The sequence below is a fragment of the Rhinichthys klamathensis genome, unplaced genomic scaffold, assembly GCF_029890125.1.
Source record: "Rhinichthys klamathensis goyatoka isolate OS25496 unplaced genomic scaffold, OSU_Roscu_1.1 h1tg000114l_1, whole genome shotgun sequence".
Classification (NCBI taxonomy): domain Eukaryota; kingdom Metazoa; phylum Chordata; class Actinopteri; order Cypriniformes; family Leuciscidae; genus Rhinichthys; species Rhinichthys klamathensis.
Genome location: NW_026606651.1, coordinates 3,972,510 through 3,996,168, shown reverse-complemented (window position 1 = coordinate 3,996,168; position 23,659 = coordinate 3,972,510). Strand labels below are relative to the sequence as shown.

Here is a 23,659-nt window from a genome sequence, read left to right as displayed (position 1 = left end):
CGAATTTTTTCGCGACGGATTAATTAATACGCATCGGACTCAGTGTGCAAGGTTTCTGTGCGTGACAAATTTTTAGGACGACGAATACGAAAAAAAGCATTCGGACTCAAATCCATAGACTGTACAAAAAGAGTCTTATTCGGACTCAAACCCCTTCGGAGTGTGCAAGGAGTCGGACCTTTAACCATAGATATCCATAATAAAGGCTAGATGTCTCGTCCGCGCTGCTGGCCAATGGAGGTCGACGTCTGCACCTGGCGGCCATCTTGTCACAGGCTCACTCGTAACATTGTGTTTTAATAGGTCATGTACTTTTTAAATAACCATAACTTGCTCAATTTTCAAACGGTTTGGTTTGTTATAAACGTCAGAGATGTAGTTATGACACGGCACACTTATGAATAATAAGTGTATCAATAAATAATCATCCAGAAGTATAGCCACGTTAATAATGTTTGTAAGAAACTAAACCGTTTGTAAATCCGTCAAGATTTCAACGAGATAAGAGTATTTGTGTTCGTGCTGATCACTCGTCTTACATCAGGTACAGAGCCCGCCAGAAAGCTTGCCTGTGACAAGATGGCCGCCGGTGATGACGCTAGAGACTCCGCCGTAAGACATCTAGCCTTTATTATGGATATCTATGCCTTTAACTGTAAACCGCGTGGAGTAATCGCGTCGTCTCCATAAGAGCGCTGTGATTGGCCCAGAGGACACTTCTTACGTCAGCGCGTTCAGACTTCATACGCGCTCATCAGTGGTGTTTTAAAATTAGGCAAAGTCCTCCCTTTTTTAATATATATATATATATATATATCAAATGTGAATTTATGTCCCTGTTACACTTAATTTTCCTGGTTAAATAAACGTTACATAAAAAGATAAACCAAATACAATTCTATTTTGTATTTTTTACACTAACTAATGTTCTATTTATTAAAACCAAGTAAAAATCTCATCAAGTTTTATGCATTTTTACATTTATTTTAATTAAAGACTGTATGTGTGAAAGGGGCTGTTGTTCCTACTGGATCGATGTAATGAAATAAAGTCTTTGTTTTATTTTCATTTCTTTTATGACCCTGAAGGCCAATAGCAAGTTACCACAGGTTTATTACAGTAACTATAACTGTAGTAACGTTTGGTGGAAAGCTTGTGTTATGTTAAATTTGGTAACACTTTACTTAAAGCCTTTATATATAATGCATTATAAAAGCAGCGTTGGGTAAGTTACTCTAAAAAAGTAATTCATTACTAGCTACTAATTACATCTTCAACAGTGTAATTCGATTACTCTACTCTAAAAAGTATTGCATTCTTAATTAATAATTACTTTCTAAATTCCATATCAACCTGGACCAGCTGAACAATACAAGAATAGACATGAAACGCCTCTTATGATTCTTTCAAATGCATATAATATAAAATTGCATAAATTATCCTTGAACTGAAAGGGAGAAGGTTAAATTAAAAACATACATTTTAACATTTGATGTTAAATCCTCTATATAAAACAATAGTGGATTTAACATCAAAATCTGATGTTAAAATGTATGTTTTTAATTTAACCTTCTTTCAATTTAATAGTCTATATGGTATTTAATGCAATTACATCAGAAGTAACTGTAATTAAATTACTGAAAAATTAAGAGTTAATCACTTACTTTTCTTTACCAAGGAAAAGTATTTAAATTACAGTAATTAATTACTTAGTAATGGATTACACCCAACACTGTATAAAAGTACTCTGAATGCATGAATTATGTACTGTATGGTCTCATGAATAATTGTAACCACAGTTATAATACATTATATAATGCTTATCTGTTCATTGTTACACCTTTAGAAAGTATAATGCATTAAAACACCTGACAAACTACTGTAATTTCAGATTTCACATGAATCTGCAAATATTATAATGCATTTTAACGTTGGTTACAATTCCTTATGAAAAGATATAATATATTATAAGGTACATTATGAATACCTTTATAATGCATTATACACAGAGGCTTGAAGTCGCAGCCAATAAGAACAGACTTTATGATTGATATAAGGATGTGTATCATCCGCGATATGAGTCCGAAATAGAAAAAGTTCTGTTAGAAGAGATTTGATATTTTTCTTTGCTCTTCTTCTGAACACTGCCAGCACGCTGGAATCATGTGTTTCTGGTGAATATTAAATATGTCGCTCTGTCACCGCTTCACCCAGACACTTCAACTAGAAGTACCATCTCAGAACTCTCTCTAGTTTAACGAACATTAGAATACACATGAAAGACACTTTACATGATTGAAAAAGTTGGAATATATTTGCTTGTGTTGCTGTAGAGAGTGTATCTGATCATATTTACATGCACATTAATTTGTCTCGAGGGCCTGATGATGTCAGCCAAAAGAAAAGATGTTTCAGAGGCGGAGCAAGTTATGACGTTCTATTGAAGATTCGGAGAATTTTTCTTTTCTTAGGAATAATTTTGACTGATAAATCATTCACCAGACTACGGAAGCCCATTTCTGCCACATAAGAAACACTTTGGTAAATCGTAATTATGACAACAACAAAAATTGACAGTGAAAATGAAATTGAAAAATGAAATTGGCTGTTATAATTTATAATCAGATTTCAACTTTTCTTGTTTTTCTCTCTATATATATTTTTTATGACCATACTATCATAATTTCTGCTTTTGCTGTTATTACGACTTTTTATGTCGTAAGTAGAATGTCATATTTCAACTTTTTAACGTTAGAATGTTTTTTCCCTTTTCTTTTTTATTATAATATTTTGGTTGTAAAGATGTTTTGTCAACATTTTGACTTTTATTTAGACTTTTTATCTCATTATGACTTATAATTATAATAAACGTTATCATTTTTACTGTCATATTTCAACTTTTTCATATTTTAGTTTATATTTTTCTACATATTTTTTTCTTTTGTGACAGTCAAAATTATGATTAAAAATAGAAATATACATTTGATCATAATTTCAACTCAATTTCGACTGTCATAATCATGACTTTAGTCCTAATTCTAACTTTTAATTTTTACGACGACAATTTTGAGTGTTATATTTAAACTTTTTAATGTTATAATTTCTTTTTTTCTTTAATTATAACTTTTTTAATATGTTGTAAAGATTTTAAATTCTATCTCATAATTACGCCGTTACAATTTTGACTTTTTATCTCATATAGTCATATTTCAACGTTTTTTCATATTTTAATTTCCATTTTTCCTCTTTTTTAAAATATTTTTTCTTTTATAACAGTCAAAATTAGGATCAATTTTATTGAAACATTTTATCATAATTTCAATGTATGTCATAATTATGACTAAGTATCTCATAATTTTAACTTTTTTTAAATGTAAATTTTAAGTAATAATTTCAACTTGTCATAATTATGGCTTACTATAATAATTTCCACTTTTATCATAAATGTGTCTTTTTATCATTAGGACTTAAAATTTTGACTGTCATATTTCAACGTTGTTTTATGTAATAATTTCTTTTCTCATTTTATTATAATGTTTATGCCATGTCATAATTTTGACTGGCTTTTTTTTCGGAATTATGATTTTTTTTTTTTTTTGGTTATAATTATGATTTACCAAAAGCATGATTTTTTGTCTTTTGGCAGAAATGTGCTTCCTTACATTAGGACCAGGAAACATGTGTCGTTCTGATTTCATGTCAACTCAAAATATAAAATACCCATTTGCAGGAAATCACCAAAGTCTTTAGCGAGACCTAAAGTTAAACTCACGAATCTTAAACGTGTTCACAGCCGGATTAGACGGTTTACAGTTAATGATGGTCTATGCAAGCGCTTTGCAAAGAAGCTGGCGTATTCGATGCATTAATGTTTCTGCATAAATCGGTCACACTACAGTAGATGCGAGTGTTGTAAATGTGCTGGCAGTGATGTGAAACACAGGGCTCATTACTGGGGATCTGTCTGCAGTCTCACCGCCTGCAGCCGCTGCCACACACAACCAGCGCTGTGAAGAGCCTCCAAACAACTGCCATTTCCCACAATCCACGGCGAGGATCTGTGCGAAAATAAAAGCCACATTAATGAGCGAACCAAGGCAGCAGAAAAGCCCTCCTGAGGTCGAAGAGCAGTGCATTGAGTGTTTGTGTCCGGTGTAAATGCTGTGCCAACTATGCAACGTTTGCTTCTGTACAGGACAATGACAGAACCGCTTGCATTGTTATGACTTGCATGTACAGAGAGGATTGAATCCATAGAATAAAGCTTCATTAAAATAGCAATCAAAAAACACTAATATGTCCGCTGTATAAAATGTATGTAAAGGATTTTTTAAAATAAATTATATTTTTAATCAATGCTGAAAGTGCCCTTGTTTTTTCGGGAGATTACTTTTTAATACTTTGACCTTGAACAATCTTAAACGTGACTGTCCTAACAAACATTTACCATGATGACCAAAAGAGTGAAAAGGATTTCTGTCTTCTATGAATTTTTCTAAAATGTTTTTAGAAAGAAAAATACATTTTATTGGTTGTTTGTTCGAGTCAATAATGCATCCTTTGGTTGTACATTTGGACCATATTTTATTTTAATTTATTTTTGTTCATCCAAAAATGTAGAAAACTCTTTTGTGCTCTGGCAAAGCATTTGTTTTTATGTCAGTCAAATTTATGATAAACTTAATAAAAATAAAAAATAAATTCCTCATTTAAACTTTTGGAAATAATTTCGACTAATTTAAATTTGTTAGAATCTCTTACTTTTTTCAATTTCTGTTTGCCACAATAATGTCTTCCTATCATCATTTTGACTTTTGTGTCTACTTATGTCCTAATTTGACCTTTTTACCTCATTATGATATCATTTTGACTTTCGTATTTCTACTTTTTAATGTTATAATTTCTTTTTCGAGCTGCTTTCCTGCAGAATTGAACTCTGTAAAGCGGCTTTGAAACCTCTGTATTGTAGCGCTATACAAATAAAGGTGGCTCGAAAAGACCTTAAGGATTTTGCATCACAAAAACGGTTCAATCAAACCGAACAAAGAAAACTTCAGTGTTATTAGAACATTTATTCAAGAACTTTGATGCTTCACTCTCATTCTTTTACACAGCTATTTACACAATAAATAAGGCACAGCCTACCAAAAAAGGAGGGAAGCCGCAGCTCTTATGACTTTAATTTCAACCATCACACTTGTTTCAATTCCCCAAACAAGTCATGGTCATGTCCGAGCTGAACAGACTGTGAAAGGAGAGACTTCTCTCAAGGGAGTCATGAGCTAAAGCTCGAGTGTTTATACTGGACACCTGGCTCGATGAGGTGATGCTGCGTCGCACTGAGCGTTACAGGTGCTGGTCCATGAAGCCTCAGGACAGCAGGACTAGAGCGGCCAGCAGTCTCTTCCACAGGGCTGGATATCTGAGCTCTGACCACAGAACACCCAGCTCTCGCATGGCTAAACTCACCGACTGAACCCACGGCGGGCCGTTGCAGGCGGTGAGTTGGGGGTTACCGTCAGTGCTGCTTTCTCAGACTTTAATGTCCTGGGACTCTGACATCTTGGCCAGCGTCTTTTTAATGCGAAGCGCGGTGAGCCGAGAGGCAGGGTTATGAGCCCAACACTCCGTCATGAGCTTGCCCATCTGTCTGAGACACTGAAATCAAACACAATAGTGTCAAAGCCCATTCACACCAAGGACGATAACTGTAATGATAAAGACATCGGTTTGAAAATCATTCTAAATGTATGAAATATTGACATTTTTATCACAAAAAAAACAATAACTGACAAAAAAACAAACAAAAAATTTAAACATGAAGACCACGGTTGTGTATGTTTTTTTTTTTTTTACCCTCTGGGGTCCTTCGGCCCAAATGGACCCGAAGCATTTAAAAAAATTTTTTTTTTTAAATCAGCTTTATCGGAATGGTCCGAAATTTGGTGACTTTGTTGGTACTTGGTATATGAACACCCCCAAAAAATTGGGGACAGGATTTGAATAGTCTAAGTGGTTGTAAAAAAAATAGTCACACTCAGGACCTTCGGGTCCAAATGGACCCGCATAGGAAATGAATGGGAAATTGGCAAAAATGTGAAAATACAGTTTTTTTGTGCGTACAATCTACAAATCAGCCACGATCCAGAAAAAAAGCACACAACAGTGAAGGGGTGAATCTATAAAATATCAAGAGTGCAAAACAGACACATCCACACACACACACACACACACACACACACACACACACACACACACACACACACAAACACACTTTTATACACATACACACTAATAAATTCAGATTACATATGGGTTTTGAATTTTTTAAATGCTCAGTTTGTCCACCAGATGGCATCCATCTCATTTCAAAAATTGCTTTCATGAGGCCTAGGCTTGACTCTAAAATGAAATACAGCTTAAAAAAAAAAAAAAAAAAAATCTATTATATTCAATGGGGGAAAAATGGGTCATAATTATTGCATTAATATTAATTATAAATCTTTTTTTTTTTTATTATTATCTCAAAACACCAAAAAAGAAAAGAAAAAATATTATTAAAAAAAAGAAAAAAGAAAAAAAGATGATTTTTTTAAAAATAAATATTAATCCCACCCTTCCGGCCCATTTGGACCCGAAGCTCCTGAGTGTGACTCTGAAATGAAGGACCCCAGAGGGATAGTTCACCCTAACCCTCATTTCATTTCAAACCCGTAACTTTCATTCTTCTTCAAAACCCAAATGAAGAAATTGTTAAAGGAATCGGAGAGCTTTCTGTGCCTCCATTGACAGCTACACAACTACCATTTTGACGATTCAAAAAGTTCATAAAGAGATATGAATCGAGTGCTTTAGTCTAACTTTTCTGAAGACTTGATCGCTTTATATGATTGAATTTAGGCTTTTATTCACATTTAAACAATGATCAGTGAACATAAACGTAGCTCAACTGAACCTGCTTGATGCGCGAGAACAAACTTCTTGCTGAAGCTCAAACGTGCTTGCGCTTCCGTTTACCACAACTGATGAGAGAGTTGATCAATGTTTATATGTGAATAAAAGCCTAAATTCAATCTGTTCATCATATAAAGCGATCGAGTCTTTTCAGAAAAGTCAGACTAAACCGCTTCAGCTTCAAAGTGGCAGTTGTGTAGCTGTCAATGGAGAGACAGAAAGCTCTCCGATTTCATCAAAAAGATCTTCGAGAGTTTCGAAGACGAACGAAAGTCTTACGGGTTTGGAACGACATGAGAGTGAGGTTTTTTTGTATGAACTATCTCTTTAAAATATGAAATCAGTGTGAAGAGTGAGTGTTTAACCTCATCACTGGTCCAGCGGTTGGGGAAAGATGGCCGTATTCTCTTGATGCACACGACTTCTCGCATGTCTTCATACGATGGGTCATTAGGAACGTGATCGTGATACGGCAGCTGATATTCCTCAACGATACCTGAAAACAATCAATACGGAGATCTCTTTAAAAATCACAAGTGAACCTCTTATTAGTCAAAAAAAAAAAAACTTTTATACAACAATTAAATGAGCAAATGGAGACTTTTTGATTTTGCATACCTCCTGACAAAAAAATAAGAGATTATTGTCACTCACTATTAAATATTAATAAATCAAAAACTGCAAGACTTGAACCTTTCAAATGATGTATAGCTTGTCAAGATAAAATAAAGACTTATTATTACTTCACTTGTGCAGTAAATATAAAAGCAAACAGAAATGGTCACCGGTGCTCCACAGCATGTTTACAGATTAAAACATAAAAATAAATGTTTTTAAATATATAAAGGCAAATGTTGACACTTGAATGAAATATGTACCTGTACTTCATTGAAATGTTGTGAGAAAGGCGAAAATACCTCCAGACACACTTCGGCGGGCGATCTCCCACAGTATGAGGCCAAAGCTGTAAATGTCTGCCATGATGTAGGACTGAAAATGGCTCCTGTTCAGAGTCTCGTCCAGAACTTCAGGAGCCATGAAGCGTTTGGTGCCCACACGTGTGTTCAGTGGGATGTCCACTTCATTAGTGTCGCTGTTCCAGGAGACACAACAGCATTAATACAGTATTTCAATCCTGATGTCAGGATTCTGTACTTTGTCATGTCTTTTATTTTGTAAAGTGCCGTTCATGTTCTTTTGTAGTTCTTGTCATGGTCTTTGTAGTTCTTTCTGTTTATGTTAATTAGTTCCAGGTGTTTCTTGTCTGGGGTGGATTATTGTTTGTTCGTACGTGTGACCGTCATGTGGTTACGGATCTTTTGAGACTATTGTTTACACCTGACATCTATAGGCACTAGGGCTCTTTTTATTAGCATATAAAGTTCAAATGATTTTTGTGGGTTAAAAAGTTGCTACTTTGAGTTTAGTTTGCCAAGCTACAAGCTAATAAGTAGTTTAACTACAGTCAAGCTAGCCTTTTGATAAAGTAGTTAGCTACAATACAATTTACTACATATATAATGTGTGTGTCAGTGTTATTTTATTATTTATACTGTATACTATTATAGTATTTGCTATTTTGAATTAGCTGTTATTTTTAGCATTCATTTAAATTTGAGTCATTTTAAATGCTTTTGTCATTTTAATTAGTTTTCTATATTTCTGTTTAGCTTTATTTTTATTTCAGTTTCATATTAAGTCATTTTAGTACTTCAACTTCAACTGATTTTATTTTAAGTTTTTCATCTAATTTATTTTTATTTTATTTCAGATTTATTTCAAATAACGAAAACATTTTTTTAATAGTTTTTGGTTGTATCTAACAATAAAAATACTGATATATATATATATATATATTTATATGTAGTTTTAGTTATAAAATAGTATTCAATTATCAGGGCATTATGAATCTGATAATAAAAAAAGTGACAGAATTAAACTCAATAAGCACATAAATTAACATTAAACAGTAATCAATACAACTATTTTAAACTATTTGTATAGAGCAGAATTGAAAATAAACTTATAATCAGCCAAGATTGTGTACTAAATATCAGCAGTTAAAAACAAAAATAGCTACAAAAGAGTTGTAAAATGCCAGGCAGGGACTTCTGGGAAGACTTTTGACCCATCACTCAAATGAATATTTCAAATAACATATTTGAACTGGTTGCAAAGATAATAAGCAAGTGGAGTAAAGACGAGCAAGCCGCAGTGAGCGCAGTCGGACCTGATGAACTTGACGGCCAGGCCGAGGTCAGCGATGCAGCAGGAGCCGTTCCTCTTCACCAGGATGTTTTTGCTCTTCAGGTCTCGGTGGGCGATGGCCGGTTTGCCCTGCGTGCCGAAGATCTCCGTGTGCAGGTGGCAGAGCCCGGACACAGAGGAGTACGCCAGTCTCAGCATGGCTCGGCTGTCCAGGGTGGTGCACTTCAGATAGTCGTACAGGGAGCCGTTCTCGTGGTAGTCGGTGATGAGGTAGAGCTGAGTCCACGAGCCTGTGCCTTTAATGTCGGCCGCTATGAACCCTGAGGAGAGAGGCGCTGAGGTTAAAATCACTGCGTGACACTAAATATACTCGGAGAAAGACCACGCTTCATTTAATGTTATAATTAATCTGATATCCGCTTAATTAATTCGAAATGACTGCTAATCAAGACGGTTCAATCGTGCACGGTTCATTTTCCTGTAATCGCTGACTACATGTTCACCAGTAGGAGTGATTAAATGCTGCTAACTTAACTACATTTTTCAGTTGCGCTGCAGTTTTGAATATAGCATTGCTATTTTTTCTAACAACAGCGACGTAGCATGAAAAGATGCAATGCTGCTGTTTGTCGCATCAGACTGTATTGTGTGCGGAGCTTTCCAGCTGAGCGACTTGAGGAAATGATCAAACACAGAGAACGTCCTCAAGCGGCGATTAATTATAGCGACCTGATTTATACGGGATGGTTCATTTTAATTAACTGAATTCACTGATTAATTTGAGTGATCACTCAAACGTGTTCCCCGGAGTTCCTATGTCTAAAATAGTTAGTTAAATGAGTAGCTGACAAATAACATGGACATGCTGAGGATTCGGGTTAACACAGTGGTTCACAAACTTTGTAGGGAAAATATTTCCACGGTCACCACCAACATAAACACTCTTAGACGTGACACTGCTTGCAAAATCCGATCAGATTTATTTGAAACACTGTAATTAAAGGTGCAATAGGTGATTCTCTACAGACATTTTTTTTTTGTTACGCTATAGGATTTATTTGAAATATTGTAATAAATACAGTACTACAACTTCTCACCTTCAACGTGCTTCTCTTTGTGATTTTTGTGAATGCCCTGTTTACACCTGGCATTAAGAAGCGTTTTAGTCGATCGGATCACAAGTGGACGACACTAAATACAGGAGTAAACGGGTCTAAAGCGCTTTGAGCTTGTCCACTTTCGACCTCTTCCAGAGGTTGTCGAAAACACATTCGACCGGATTGCTTTCGTAGTGTAAACGCTCATGTGGTCGAGTGTGTTCAAACAGACACACAATACCGTCTACTCTCCGTCTACTGAACTAATGAGTAACATTATGCGAAGAGCTCTAGCCAGACGGGATTTAAACTGTCGGCTGAAGACCCAAGTTTGGTTTCAAGAGGAAAAACATACCAAGCACAATGTTCTCTCGCCATTCCTGATTTCTAACACACACTCACAGCGTTCGGCTGGTCTTGTGGCTGTCAGAGCAGAAACTAAACCTGATGTTCTCTGTGTGCTTTTCCGTCGTCTCCGGTCGCGTTCATATGTAAATTGCATGGGCTTATTTTGTAAAACCATTCAAATGAAATAAAATCAACTCACACAAATATCCTGTAGTTAAAGATTAGCTACACGAAGGCACACTTTTGCACACACACTTACTAACATAGTCATAGTTATACTTAGTTAAAAACATCTAACTGGGGTTCGCGAGGGGTTTTGTGACTTGATGAAAAGTAAATAATAAATGAAATCATAAAAATGTTAAATGAAATAAATAATTTTAAAATATCAAAGTAAAATACTTACTAAAAACATGTGACCTGCATGTGACCTTTAATCGACATCAGAGAGCTGTGTGTGTGTGTGTGTGTGTGTGAGAAAGAAAGTCTCACCCAGTATATTCTCATGTCTCATGAGGACAGTCTGATATATCTCCGTCTCTCTGAACCAGCTGGCCTCCTCTGTGGTGAAAAAGACTTTCACAGCTACTTTCTCTCCTCTCCATCTACCCATCCACACCTCTCCATAACGGCCCTTCCCAATCTGTGTCACCATCTGGATCTGCTTCGCTATAGTGCGCTGCACCTAGATAGATAGATGGATAGATGGATAGATGGATAGATAGATAGATAGATAGATAGATAGATAGATGGATAGATAGATAGATAGATAGATAGATAGATAGATAGATAGATAGATAGATAGATAGATAGATAGATAGATAGATAGATAGATAGATAGATAGATAGATAGACAGACAGAGAGATGGATGGATGGACGGACAGACAGACAGATAGCTTTTAACTTTTCTTTTGACAGATTGTATGAAGACATTTGAGTTTCTGTGTGTATTTGAAAATAGTTTATCATCAAATGAAATGGTGAAATGCTTGTGAAGTGGCTCTCCCATAGAGTGAGACGCCAGACGCTTATTCACACTTTATATTTAAATAGCAATCATTCTGCAGTTTAATATTTACAGACACTAGTCCATAACACAAGTGTACAGCCAATTTGCCAAATTCCATAACATTCCATGTTATCTATCTATCTATAAATTACAGGAACGTCTGTCTGTGTGTCTGTCTGTCTGTCTGTTATTCGCATATCTCTCGAACCGTTAGTCCTATTAATTTCAAACTTGCCAGGTGTCTTGCTACGGGCCCGAGTAAGTGCAGTGCCGAGTTTGATGTTGTTTGGATAAGAAATGCAAAATATATCGTTAAATATATCGATAAAAGAAGCACACATTGAAGTAGTGGTTTAAATATAAACATTCTATCAGCTAAACATTAAGTCAGCTACTATACACTGTTTACTTCTGAATATTGTAGTTATTCATAAGTAGTTAGTTGTCAGTAGTTAATATAGTTCAATTTTCCATATATAATGTATGTCATTATGTCAGTATCAGTATTTGCTTTCAACCATGCACAAATAAAAATGTCACTGAACTTTTGCTGTGTAATTGTAACAATAAGCACTCAAACACACCAAACCAACAATTACTAAAAACACGCACAAATACTGATTTTGAACTGTTATTCGAACCATTAGTCCGATGGATTTCAACTTGACAGGTGTCTTGCTACGGGCACGAGTAAATGCAGTACCAAGTTTGACGTTGTTTGAAGCACACATTGGCTTTTGCCGCTCTAGCCGCTGGCCACTCTGGCTCACACTGAGTGGCCACTCCCCAAAATAAACATTCTGACATTAGAGGGTTGTGGTTTAAAAATTTCTGAATATTATATTTTATTCACGGCCATTATTTGTAGTAGCCTCACAAACTGTTTGCTCAAGCGTAGCGTTTTCTCTGAGTTCACTGTGTAGCTGCTCCAGCCAAGGTCTGAACCTCCCCTGAATCGACGCGCTTATTCATTTGTGGATGTTAACTGAATCTGTAAGTCAGCTACACTGTTTAATTATGAATGTTATATTTTATTCTGATGGGCTTAACGTTATCATTTCCTCAGACTTTAGGCTCCTGTGTAATAGTAGCCTTGGCTATTAAGCAACTCAAACATACCAAACCAACCATTACTAAAAACACACAAAAACAGATTTTGCACGGGCATTGCACTAGTTCAGTAAATTCCATTTTTATGACTGTATTCTATGTGCATTTCATTGGGCTCTATGTGGATGTTGATTTCATGTCATGTGTGACTGTGTGCAGTGTGTGATTCTCACCAGCAGGGGGAGTCCTGACCCTGAGCCCGAGCTCTGGGACTGCTCTATGAGATCCCGCAGGGATTCTCCGGGAGGAATGAGAGTTTCGTCAGGATGCAGGCCAAGGCTGTAGCGCGGGGCCAACTCATGACGCTTATACCTGAAACACCACACAGACGACTTAGCCAAACTCCACACAAACACAACATGGAGACTTAGACTGAGGTCTCCATGATAAAAAAACAACTTCTTAAAGTAATGTTCAAATAATCTGTCAGATTAAGTCACGATTAGTCTGTGAGGTTTAGTTTCTAGTCATTTCAATTAGCTTTATTTAAGAACAAGTGTCTGTGTGGTAACTTACACACCTGAAGTAACAGAAGATGATGATGAAGGTGAGGATGAAGCTACAGACGGTCACCGAGATGAGCAGAGCGATATGATGAATATCTCCAACTACATAACCTACACACACACACACACACACACACACACAAGTATTATTACATGTCCAAGAGAGAAGAGACCAAAGGTTGAACACGCAACTCTTGCATCTTCACACAGAGCTGAGTGAAATCAGAGCCGTCTCTGTACGCCACAGCACAGGTGAGAGGGGTGTGTGTGTGTGTGTGTGTGTGTGTGTGTGTGTGTGTGTGTGTGTGTGTGTGTGTGTGTGTGTGTGTGTGTGTGTGTGAGACAGACAGACAGAGGGACTTCTATTCTACTGTGCTGATTGATGGCAGTTGTATCGTGACAGCCACAATAAACCCTACAGGTGTGTGAGGCCTTCTGACCTAGATATACTTTTGGGAACAAATCTGACTCTTTTTTTTCTACTAGGAATGGTGCCCAAAGAAAGAAATTACAAAAAAGGCTAAATAATAATTTATTTATTTGACTTTTTTAATAGTAATTAAGACTAGATTATTATTATATGGTTGCCCAAAGAAAAAATAACGAAAGAGGCTAAATAATGATTAATTTTTTTAATAGTAATTAAGACTAGATTATTATTATATAATAATATATTATTATAGTTTTTAGAGTTGTATTAATAGAATGAAGTACATTCAATTGTTTTATTTTCATAAAAAAAATTCTATTTTATTATTATTTATTTTCATTTTAGTTTAAGTTTTAGCAGTATTTTTTTTTTAATTTAGCACTTTAGTACTAAATGTGTTTTTATTTCAGTTTTAGTTTTAATTTACAGTTAGTAATTTTTGTGCTGCAAGGATTTAGCATGTTACTATGCTGTTGCTAAGCGGTTCAACTTAGGGTTGAGGGTTAAAATAACTCACTAACTTTAAATATTAACAATGTAATAATAATGCTTACCTGAACAAACACTACTCAATAGCTGTAGTAAAAGGATCAAACAACCTGAAAATGTATTCCTTGTGGGGACATTTTTGGTCCTTATAAATCATAATAAATTGTTGTTGTTTTTTAAAAGTAAAAATGCATGTGTACTGTGTGTGTGTGTGTGTGTGTGTGTGTGTATGTGTGTCCGTGTCTGTCTGTGAGTGTATGTGTGTGTCCGTGTCTGTCTGTGAGTGTGTGTGTGTGTGTGTGTGTGTGTGTGTGTACTCACTGGGTGTTTGTGTGTGTGTGTGTGTGTGTGTACTCACTGGGTGTTTGTGTGTGTGTGTGTGTGTGTGTGTGTGTGTGTGTGTGTATGTGTGTCCGTGTCTGTCTGTGAGTGTATGTGTGTGTCCGTGTCTGTCTGTGAGTGTGTGTGAGTGTGTGTGTGTGTGTACTCACTGGGTGTTTGTAGGGGAGGCAGTGTTGGGTGTAAGTCTCTGTTGCAGTAGTCCTGATCTGTGCAGCACTCTAGTGCTCGCCGCTGTTTAGAGTTCCCTGTGTCCTAAACACACACACACACGTTATATTAACACATTAACACATCAGGATATTTTAGGCTCAGCAACAGACACAATAAAACAGAACATGCAGCATAAGATAATGTACTGTAGGGGTGATACTTGAAATGAGTGGGGGAAAATAAGCTGTGATATTATTGGTTAATATCATTTTGCCCAATAAAACAAGTTTGATTAGTTTATTGTTTTTAAGTTGTATTTTGTTTTGTGCTATGATAAAGAGAAGTGTAAAGGAATAATTCACTCAAAACACGTACTAAAGACTACTATGGTGATTTTTGGAGCTTGGAAGTAAAAATAAACCATTCATTTTTACAACATGGAAAAGAGCAGCTGTTAAACTGCTGAAATATCTTAATTTGTTTTGCATGGAAGAAAGAAAATCATGAGTATGGAAACTTGTTTCCACCACAGAATCATAAAAAAAAAAAAAAAAGGTACACTACTATTCAAAAGTTTGGAGTTTTTGAAAGAAGTCTCTTATGCTCATCAAGGCTACATTTATTTGATCAATATTACAGTAAACACAGTAATATTGTGAAATATTATTATAATTTAAACTGTTTTCTATTGTAATACATTTTAAAATGTATTTTATCCCTGTGAGTTTTCAGCATCATTACTCCAGTCTTCAGTGTCACATGATCCTTCAGAAATCAATTATAATATGATGATTTGCTGCTCAAGAAACATTTCTAATTATTATCAATGTTAATATTAATATTGTTTTCAAAACTAATCTTGCCACTCATACTCATAGTTTATATCTCGCAATTTTGATTTACTGATTACAAATTTTAAGATACGAAGTTGCATAGTGACAGACAAGGTCAGAATTGTGAGTTATAAAGAGGCCAGGGTGAATAAATGACAGAATTAAATTTTTTGGGTGAAGTGTGCCAGTTGAGGACAACACATGAGTTTGTAAAGTGGGCGTTTAATTCACTGTCGGTTATATAAGGCTGTAGTTTCGTCAGTGATAGAGGACTGATGCACCAACACTTACCGGTACTGTAAGTAGTTTATTTTGGAAATTAGAGTAGTTTATGACTCACTCGGCACTGAAACTCTGATCCGACCAGACCCAGACAACCTGACGTCACCACAGCCGCGCCGCCCTCTTCCTCCACCATAGTGAAGCAGAACCCGTCCGTCCTGAACACACGACACACATGTAATACTGCGAACAGGACGTGTGCAAGTGTGGTGGCATGTGTCCTAATACCTGCATGTGTTATTAGTCGAGTCCTCCGGGCAGTGGTGATAACAGTAACACCACAGGAAGCGCTGAGGTAGAGCCGACGCATCACTTCCTGTCTCCCGATGTTCTTCCACCTTCCCAGAATTCCTCAGCAGCATGGTGTCCAGAACATTAGCTGGAGATGAACAGAAATTGGAAATAAGTCAGTTATATAATAAGAAGACATCTGTCAGAAACTCGCACGACATTTACCCAACTCAAAAATGTCCTTTATTTTCCTTCCTTCCTTCCTGTTTACAGAGGGGAAAAAATAGTGATGAGAGACCGCACTGAATAATTACTCCAGATTTACAGACTCTCAGGATCGAAACACACAGCTTTGAAGTATGAAATGTATGGCATCTGGGGAAATATGGCTGCAAATATCACATCATTCTCACTCTTTCATCTTCAAATATTCACAGGGAGAAAAGGCCCAGAGACATTTACAAATTAAAACTAAAAGATGGAAATGAAGTTTGGACAGACTATCACGTGTTTTGAAGTGATATGAAGAAGTTATTTGAGTTTGTTAAGAATACAAGAAGTGGTGGCAGATTAAAAGGACCCAGACTGCAAAATCATATATTGCAGATTCCATCCTAAAAAAAAATGCGGTGATAAACTAGATTAATTAGGCAAAGTAATTTTTGCTATGTAAAAATGAAATAAAAACAATAATTGGACCATTTTAAACTAAATTTAATTTTCATTGCCTCAAAACAAAATAACAATAAAATAAAAAATAATTATGAATTATTAGTTTAAAGTGTTAATATATATATATTATAATAGTTTATAATATATATATATTAACACTTAAAACTAATAATTCATAATTATTTTTTATTTTATTATTTATTAACCTTGCTGAGAGCACAATTGAGCTTTTGTGTCCATGAGCGAGACACTTAACCCTGGGTTATTGCTGCTGTAATTAGTGCATGGTAAATCACTTTGGGTGAAAAGTAAGTAACACAAAATTATAATACAGGGCTGTAAAGTTGATGTGTGTGTGTTTTCTTCTCCCTCTAAAACGCGCGCACACACACACACACACACAGTTTTAAATGGCCACAAAGGTGCTTATAGAAGCTGACCAAACACCCTTCAGTCAAAATAACTGCACATCTGTGAGCTGTTAAAGAGAGAGGGGGTGCTGAGCGATGGTGTATATAATTTTGACATCAAGACATAAAATAAAGTTGCTTATTTCACGGCTCTCTGGAACATTTGATTCCGTTAGGTCAATTGTGGCATTCAGTGGTCAAATATTCTAGTATAGTTATGGTACAAAGTCATGTTTATATACAGTCAAAAAAGAATTAGACCACGTGTATGAGGTTGGGAACACATTTTTGCCCATCTGTAAACACAGACTATAATAAATCAGGCATTAAAAAAACAATATGACAAATCAATTAATATCTTTAATAACATGATTGAGAAACTATGTGCAAAGTTTGGTTAACATATGTTTAGTGGAAACTAAAGTTTAGCAGGCACTCCTAAACCATATGTATATTAGTGTGCACACACAAATATAAACTTTAAAATGATTAACATATACAGTGTATACACTATTTTTTTCGGGAATAATGAAATATTTTAAATAATCAAATTCAAATTGTCCAATCATATTACATAACAGTTGCGTTGCTCACCCTGTCCGGGTTTATTTTGCGATAATGACCTTCCGACGGTACCTTTAGTGTGTTAATATCTCTTTCAACAAACTATTCCTGTCGTTCACTCTCTCTATTACAAACCATCACTAGTCTAAACTCACTAATGCACTGCTTATATTACAGTCCCGAAGTCTGGATAAAGAATGGGGGCTGGTCTGTGTGTGCCTCTAAAAGCATCCTAGTATGTCGAACACACATAATTAAGGGACAACTTTAATCCTACAAAGTACAGCCACACTTACACAGACATGTGAATGTATGAGACTCATTCATGTAAGGGTCCCGGGACGTAAACACACCGTGAGTCTGATGCACTGCTCAATATCTTATCCCATCCCTGTCTGATCCATTCATGTCACATATGCATGAAACACACACACATAAACGCAGACGGATTTGGCCCTCGCTTGCATAGTTAAGAAAGCCCTGTGAAAACAGTCGTAAACACAGTCGCCGCTGCGAGACGTAACGTATAAACAGAACAGCTCATTTATAACCGCTAACCGGAGAGCGTTTTAGTTTGTTTGGTCTTTGCTTGAATCGTTTTTTTCACAACTGCTTCGACTACAAACTTCGAACTCCGTATTAAAATCCTTTCGCTCTGAACTTCTGAGAGCCTGTGTGTAACCGAGAGGCTGACAGAAATAAACTAGTGACATGGCTGTTTTTGGCTCTGCTCATAACAAGGCAAGAGGCATGAATCTGGCACAGGAGATCCGCCATACTTGGTTTCTCACCCGCGTCACTCTCCATCTGGCTGTCAGAGCTGTGTGCGGAGTCATTTACATCATGTAAACACCGAAACACAGACTATTCGACTACTTTTCTGGATGACTAGTAAATTAGTCAAAATGAGTGGGCGTGCAAGCCCTACTGAAACGAATCTGTTCTGAACATACAGGACATTTAAAGCAATTAAACTCAGACAAACTTTATTTTATTAAAAGCATGAAGTGTTACACAGACAGATAATGCAATGTTAAAAGAAAAATATGAAATATATACTGTGTTCAGCTAAATATATGTGTTTCGCTTCACAAATGCAAGAAATGTTAAACACAAATATAGAATATAAAAATTCTGAAAGTTATAAAATGAACATTTTAGCAAAAAGAAGAAATGGTTTTATGTTTGAGAATTTATAATTGTTTTGTTTTTATTATATAAAATAGTTTATATAGTTTGTTTATGCTTAATGCATAATAAAACTGCATAAAAAAGTTTACGTCACATAAGAGAATCACAATTCTGTTAATGATCTGTTAGCTTATAAAAATATACATATATATCCTAAATATATTGTGTTCAAAAAAGCTATTTTTTTTATCTTAAAAAGTAAAATAAACAAACAAAAGATGTTTGGGACATCATAAGTAAAAATGCTTTATGAAGAGACTAAATATGTCCTCATCCCATCTAAAAATGCATTTAGAAGAATACGATTTTAGATAAATAAAATAACAAATTAAAAAAGCAAGTAAAATAGTTGGTTAGACTATTTTAAGGTGGCGTAGCTACATTGTACTAATAATTCAAATAAGTGCTGAGTAATGTTAATTAACTACATGTACTTACAATAGAGTTACGGTCAGGGTCAGGTTTAAAGTTAGTTACTTGAAATTGAAATTATAATTTACTGTCTTTACTATAGCAAGTGCATGTACAGTAGTACTGCGTAACAACGTCACCTTAAAATAAAATGGTTTGATTCACAGAGACGCAAATGTCTTGATTCACATCTAAAAGTTGGATTTCAGTATTTTGGGATTAGATGCATTTTAGGACATTCTACCGTAATTTTAATTAGCCGAATGAAATAACAATAGAAGTCAACAGGGTGTCCCCAATTACACAGAAAAGCACACATGTGATTATGTGTGTTTGAAGTAACACATCCACACATACGCTCCACCAGAAAGAGGTATGACCTTTAACCCAAACCAAAATCAGTATGCCTTATACACCTGTCAATCAAAACCTAGAGCCATCAATCAAACCCGCAGGGGTCTGGAGATAATGAGCGTACACGGGTGAAAAGAAAAAGATCAATACAACCGATGCAAGAAAGTGAAACTGCAATGAGCAGAAGAAAAGATAAGACAGGATAATAGATTAAGAACAGACAAAAGAGAGCTACAACTGTGTCTTTATCTGCTGGGCTTTGTCAACCAAGACCGGCCGTCTGAATGGGCCTGAACTCAATCAAAATCTCTTTTTCTCTCTCTGTCACTCTGATGGTTGAATAAAACCCCTGAGGACAGAGATTTTCACACACAAAGAGACACTTTTCATTCCTTCACACAGCCAAATAATCACTGCGAATCTGTCGGAGAAGCCCGACTGCTCCGGAAATCTGCTTCCTGCTCCACATTCACAGTCTCGTCTACGTGTGTGAATCTATTATGAAGATTTAAAGGAGCCTAATGTCTATATACCGCATCTGGGGAATGCTGTTGATCACCACAGACAATAATGTCGACTCATCCCTCAGTTTGTAAAAGCAAGTGGGAAACGTGCCTGCACTTACAATGGAAGAAAAGCAGACAAGCAGGTCAGAGGGTTTAAAGGCAGAAATGCAAAGATGTATTTTTGCTCTAGCTAGCACTTGAATGAATTCTTTAGCAAAAAATAAAAAATAAAGCTTGAGGTACTTTTGATTATGTGTTACCGATGTAATTCCTACAGGTGGAGTTTTAGAAATGTGAAGAATCCGATTTTGGTAAAAGCACAAACAAGAAATAATTTGTGTAAAAAATAAAAAAATCAGCTGTAAAGTTGTCTAAAAAGTCCTTTTGAGCCACAAATACTTTTTCTTATCGATTTAATTGTGTTTTAGAAATGTGATGCACCTATACTAAGTTTCTCCGCCGATACCGATAGCCGATTATTCAGAATATCTGCCGATATTGATACTGATACCGATAGTTTGATTTTCTTAAGGAAAGAAAAATCTTTGCCAACTACTGTTAACTACAAACCAACTTTGCTAACTATACAGGGAACCCTCTCATTTGGTACATTGCTATAATATTAGAGGTTAAAATGAACAACAGAGCTATTACATATTGAAATGCTATTTATTTTCAGATATAATAACACTCAAATTAAAACTGAAATGTTTGCACATAAGGTAGTTTTAATAAACTTTATTTAAATTTATACGAATACACATATATAATTAACAGTATACAGTAGGGATGTCACGGTACCAAAATTCCAGTAGTCGGTACCGATACCATTAAAATGTTACGGTTCTCGGTACCAATTTCGGTATTCCGCCGCCGGTCGCCATGTCTCAGCGCTTTCATGAACTGACACTACTGGAACTTCACATGGGACGGGTTCTATGGTCAGATGAAACAAAAAAAAAATCTACTTTTTTGGCAGAAAAAAAGCTACTTTCCTCCCACTTTCTATTCTTTTACTTCAATGAAAGGTTAGATTTTTGCTAATTTTTTAAAATAAAATATCAAAAGGATTAAAAATGCAGATTAATTTTTTACAGCCATCTTTGATCATATTTACCAAGGGGGCAAATAATTCTGACCAGCACTGTATGTCAGGGACTATTTTTTTAGTGGTAAGATAACTTAAAATAAATTTTTAAAATAGTTTGTGTAAATGTATGCCCTTAATATTTTTCTTTTGTATTAGCCATCATATCAAATGAATGTATGAGTGGTTAAAGTGGTTACACATGCCTAAAGATTCGGTCACATTAGCAAAATTTCAGTGAAAAAATGCATATTGCCAATAGTGTGTGTCAATGCATGAAGAACCGCTCACACAGAAGTCACGTTCGTTCGAACCAAACAGCTTTGGTCAACGCGGAGAAATCTTTCACCCTCATGCAAAATTCCCGATCACGTGGATTCTGATTAAAATTACTCTATTTCGCCGGTGAAAATTCACCAAACAACGGTACATGCAAGATATACAAGAACAGTTCCTGACCTGTGTGTACGTCGCCCACTAATTTTTAGTCTGGTAGTAGTGAAAGATGCATTAGTGAAGTTTAAGTAGAAACCCTTCTTTCTCTTTCTGTTTCCTTTTGTTTTTGCTCTGTTTTCACTATTGGCCAGAGGGTCTATCGTGTTTCTCTCATGTCATTGAAATGGAAGTTTGAGTTTTCCTTCTGCTGTTTATTTGAAAGTGCTGTGTTTATTTTATATTTCATAGTGTGTGGCGGCTGTGGTGTGTGTGTGTGTGTGTGTGTGTGTGTCCGTGTGAAGGGTTGCTGGAATGTTCAGGGTCAGGTGATTGAGTTTCAAGATGACCTTGTAAATTACATCTCGGCATAAATATACACAAAGCGATGGTTTGCACATGAACCTTCTGCACAGTCATCCCTCATGCTCACGGTGTGTTAATAGCAGCGTTCAGTGGGTGTTTGCTGGCTTAATATGGTGTCTGTGGGGTGTTTAAATGAAGTTCTGTTAGCAGCCTCTGGTGCCTGTGTGTGAGTGTCAGATAAAGGCAATTGCAGTCTCATCATCACCCTACAGCAAACCTATGTCATCTCAAGATTTTAAATCACTTCTAGTAAGTTGAAATCAAGGTTATCACTGCCACACCAGCTAATTAATGTAGAACAGTCTGTTTTTACCTAGAGTCAAAATCACTTGGAACTCCAGACGCCGTTTCATTCCAGATATGAGTGGAATTTTCTTTATTTACATAACAGACAGTTGCTGAACTCGCTTAGGAGCCATGGAAACAGACGGGTCTGAAACCAGGGGCGCATTTCAGACATCACCGAATAAGAGACACGGTCAGCCTGTTACGATTGCAGATGTATGCTTCATGTATGTTCTAATTAGGAATGTGTTTATACCAATACCGTTACAGTGGAAGGCTGTGTAATCAAAATAGGAGTATCACATTTCTAAAACCACACACACACACAGTAACATTAGTTACACATCCAGAAGTTCATCTGCTTAGATAAGTAGTCTCACCTTAAAAGGAATTTTTTGACAACTGTAGAGCTCAAATAACAATTAAATTTTTTCAAATACTTTTAAATATTATTAAAAATGCATTTTATTTTTTCTGAAAGATTTCAAGTTGGTGCTTTAACCAAAATTGGAGCTTCACATTTCTAAAACTCCACACATTGGTATAAAATGTAATGCATAACCAGAAGTTAAAAATAATAATAAAAATAGTCTCAGCTCAAATTGACAGTCTCAGCTCAAATTGACTTTTTAGGCAACTTTACAGCTCAAATAACTTTTTTTTTTTTTTGAAAGATTTCATTTTCGTGGTTTAATCAAAATAGGGATGCACCGATGTATCAGCCAGTGTTCGTCATCAGCATATAAAAGCAATTATTTTCACTATCGGGCATCGGCCAATTGTTTAAAAACAGTTGATGATCAGAGCCGATTATATCCTGTCAATCAAAAGAGTAGAGATCGACTGATGTTGATTTTTATTACTGATATCGATACCAATTATTTGCATGTTTATGTACTCGATAACCGATATATAGAACTGATATTTATTTCTGTTTTTGGCAATAACAACAGCACTGAACTGAACAAACCGATTATTGGTCCATCCTTTACAAATAAGGTTGGAAAAATGTGTCAGACAGCAAGTCCCAAATACATATTGCTGTCTGACCGAAGTTGATGTGTGCTTTTGGATGTTAAAATACTTTGTCCAGGAAACATGTGTGAAAATAGTCACTATTTCTGCAGTCCCCTTTACTGATGCGTGTGCCAAAAAATGAGTCATTTCACCTTTAATGCTTTGGGCCTAATTTTCTACCCAGAGGTTTTGGACATCTTGCTCAGATACATGGCATCATGGATTCCATCAAATACCAACAGATAAAAAAATTAAACCTCTGCTAGAAATCTTATAATGGGCCATGTTTGGATCTTCCAACAGGACAGTTATCCAAAAACAAACATCAAAATCAAAACAAAAATGGGTCACTGAGCACAAAACCAAGCATCTGC

General features: G+C 35.8%; 1 protein-coding gene across 2 annotated transcripts in view; it reads right to left on the bottom strand.

Moving 5' to 3' along the window:
* Positions 1 to 5,052: 5,052 nt before the first annotated feature.
* bmpr1ba (bone morphogenetic protein receptor, type IBa) overlaps positions 5,053 to 23,659 on the bottom strand; it is a 68,671-nt gene continuing 50,064 nt past the window's right edge. For both annotated transcript variants that reach the window (XM_056254842.1, XM_056254843.1), the window contains 10 exons: positions 15,988 to 16,138; positions 15,818 to 15,917; positions 14,644 to 14,746; positions 13,248 to 13,344; positions 12,901 to 13,039; positions 11,100 to 11,292; positions 9,185 to 9,482; positions 7,872 to 8,047; positions 7,320 to 7,450; positions 5,053 to 5,658 (listed from right to left, as the gene is read on the bottom strand). In XM_056254842.1, coding sequence (XP_056110817.1) covers positions 5,533 to 5,658; positions 7,320 to 7,450; positions 7,872 to 8,047; positions 9,185 to 9,482; positions 11,100 to 11,292; positions 12,901 to 13,039; positions 13,248 to 13,344; positions 14,644 to 14,746; positions 15,818 to 15,917; positions 15,988 to 16,138 — 1,514 coding nt within the window. In that variant the 3' untranslated portion in view covers positions 5,053 to 5,532. The remainder of the gene's footprint in view (positions 5,659 to 7,319; positions 7,451 to 7,871; positions 8,048 to 9,184; positions 9,483 to 11,099; positions 11,293 to 12,900; positions 13,040 to 13,247; positions 13,345 to 14,643; positions 14,747 to 15,817; positions 15,918 to 15,987; positions 16,139 to 23,659) is intronic.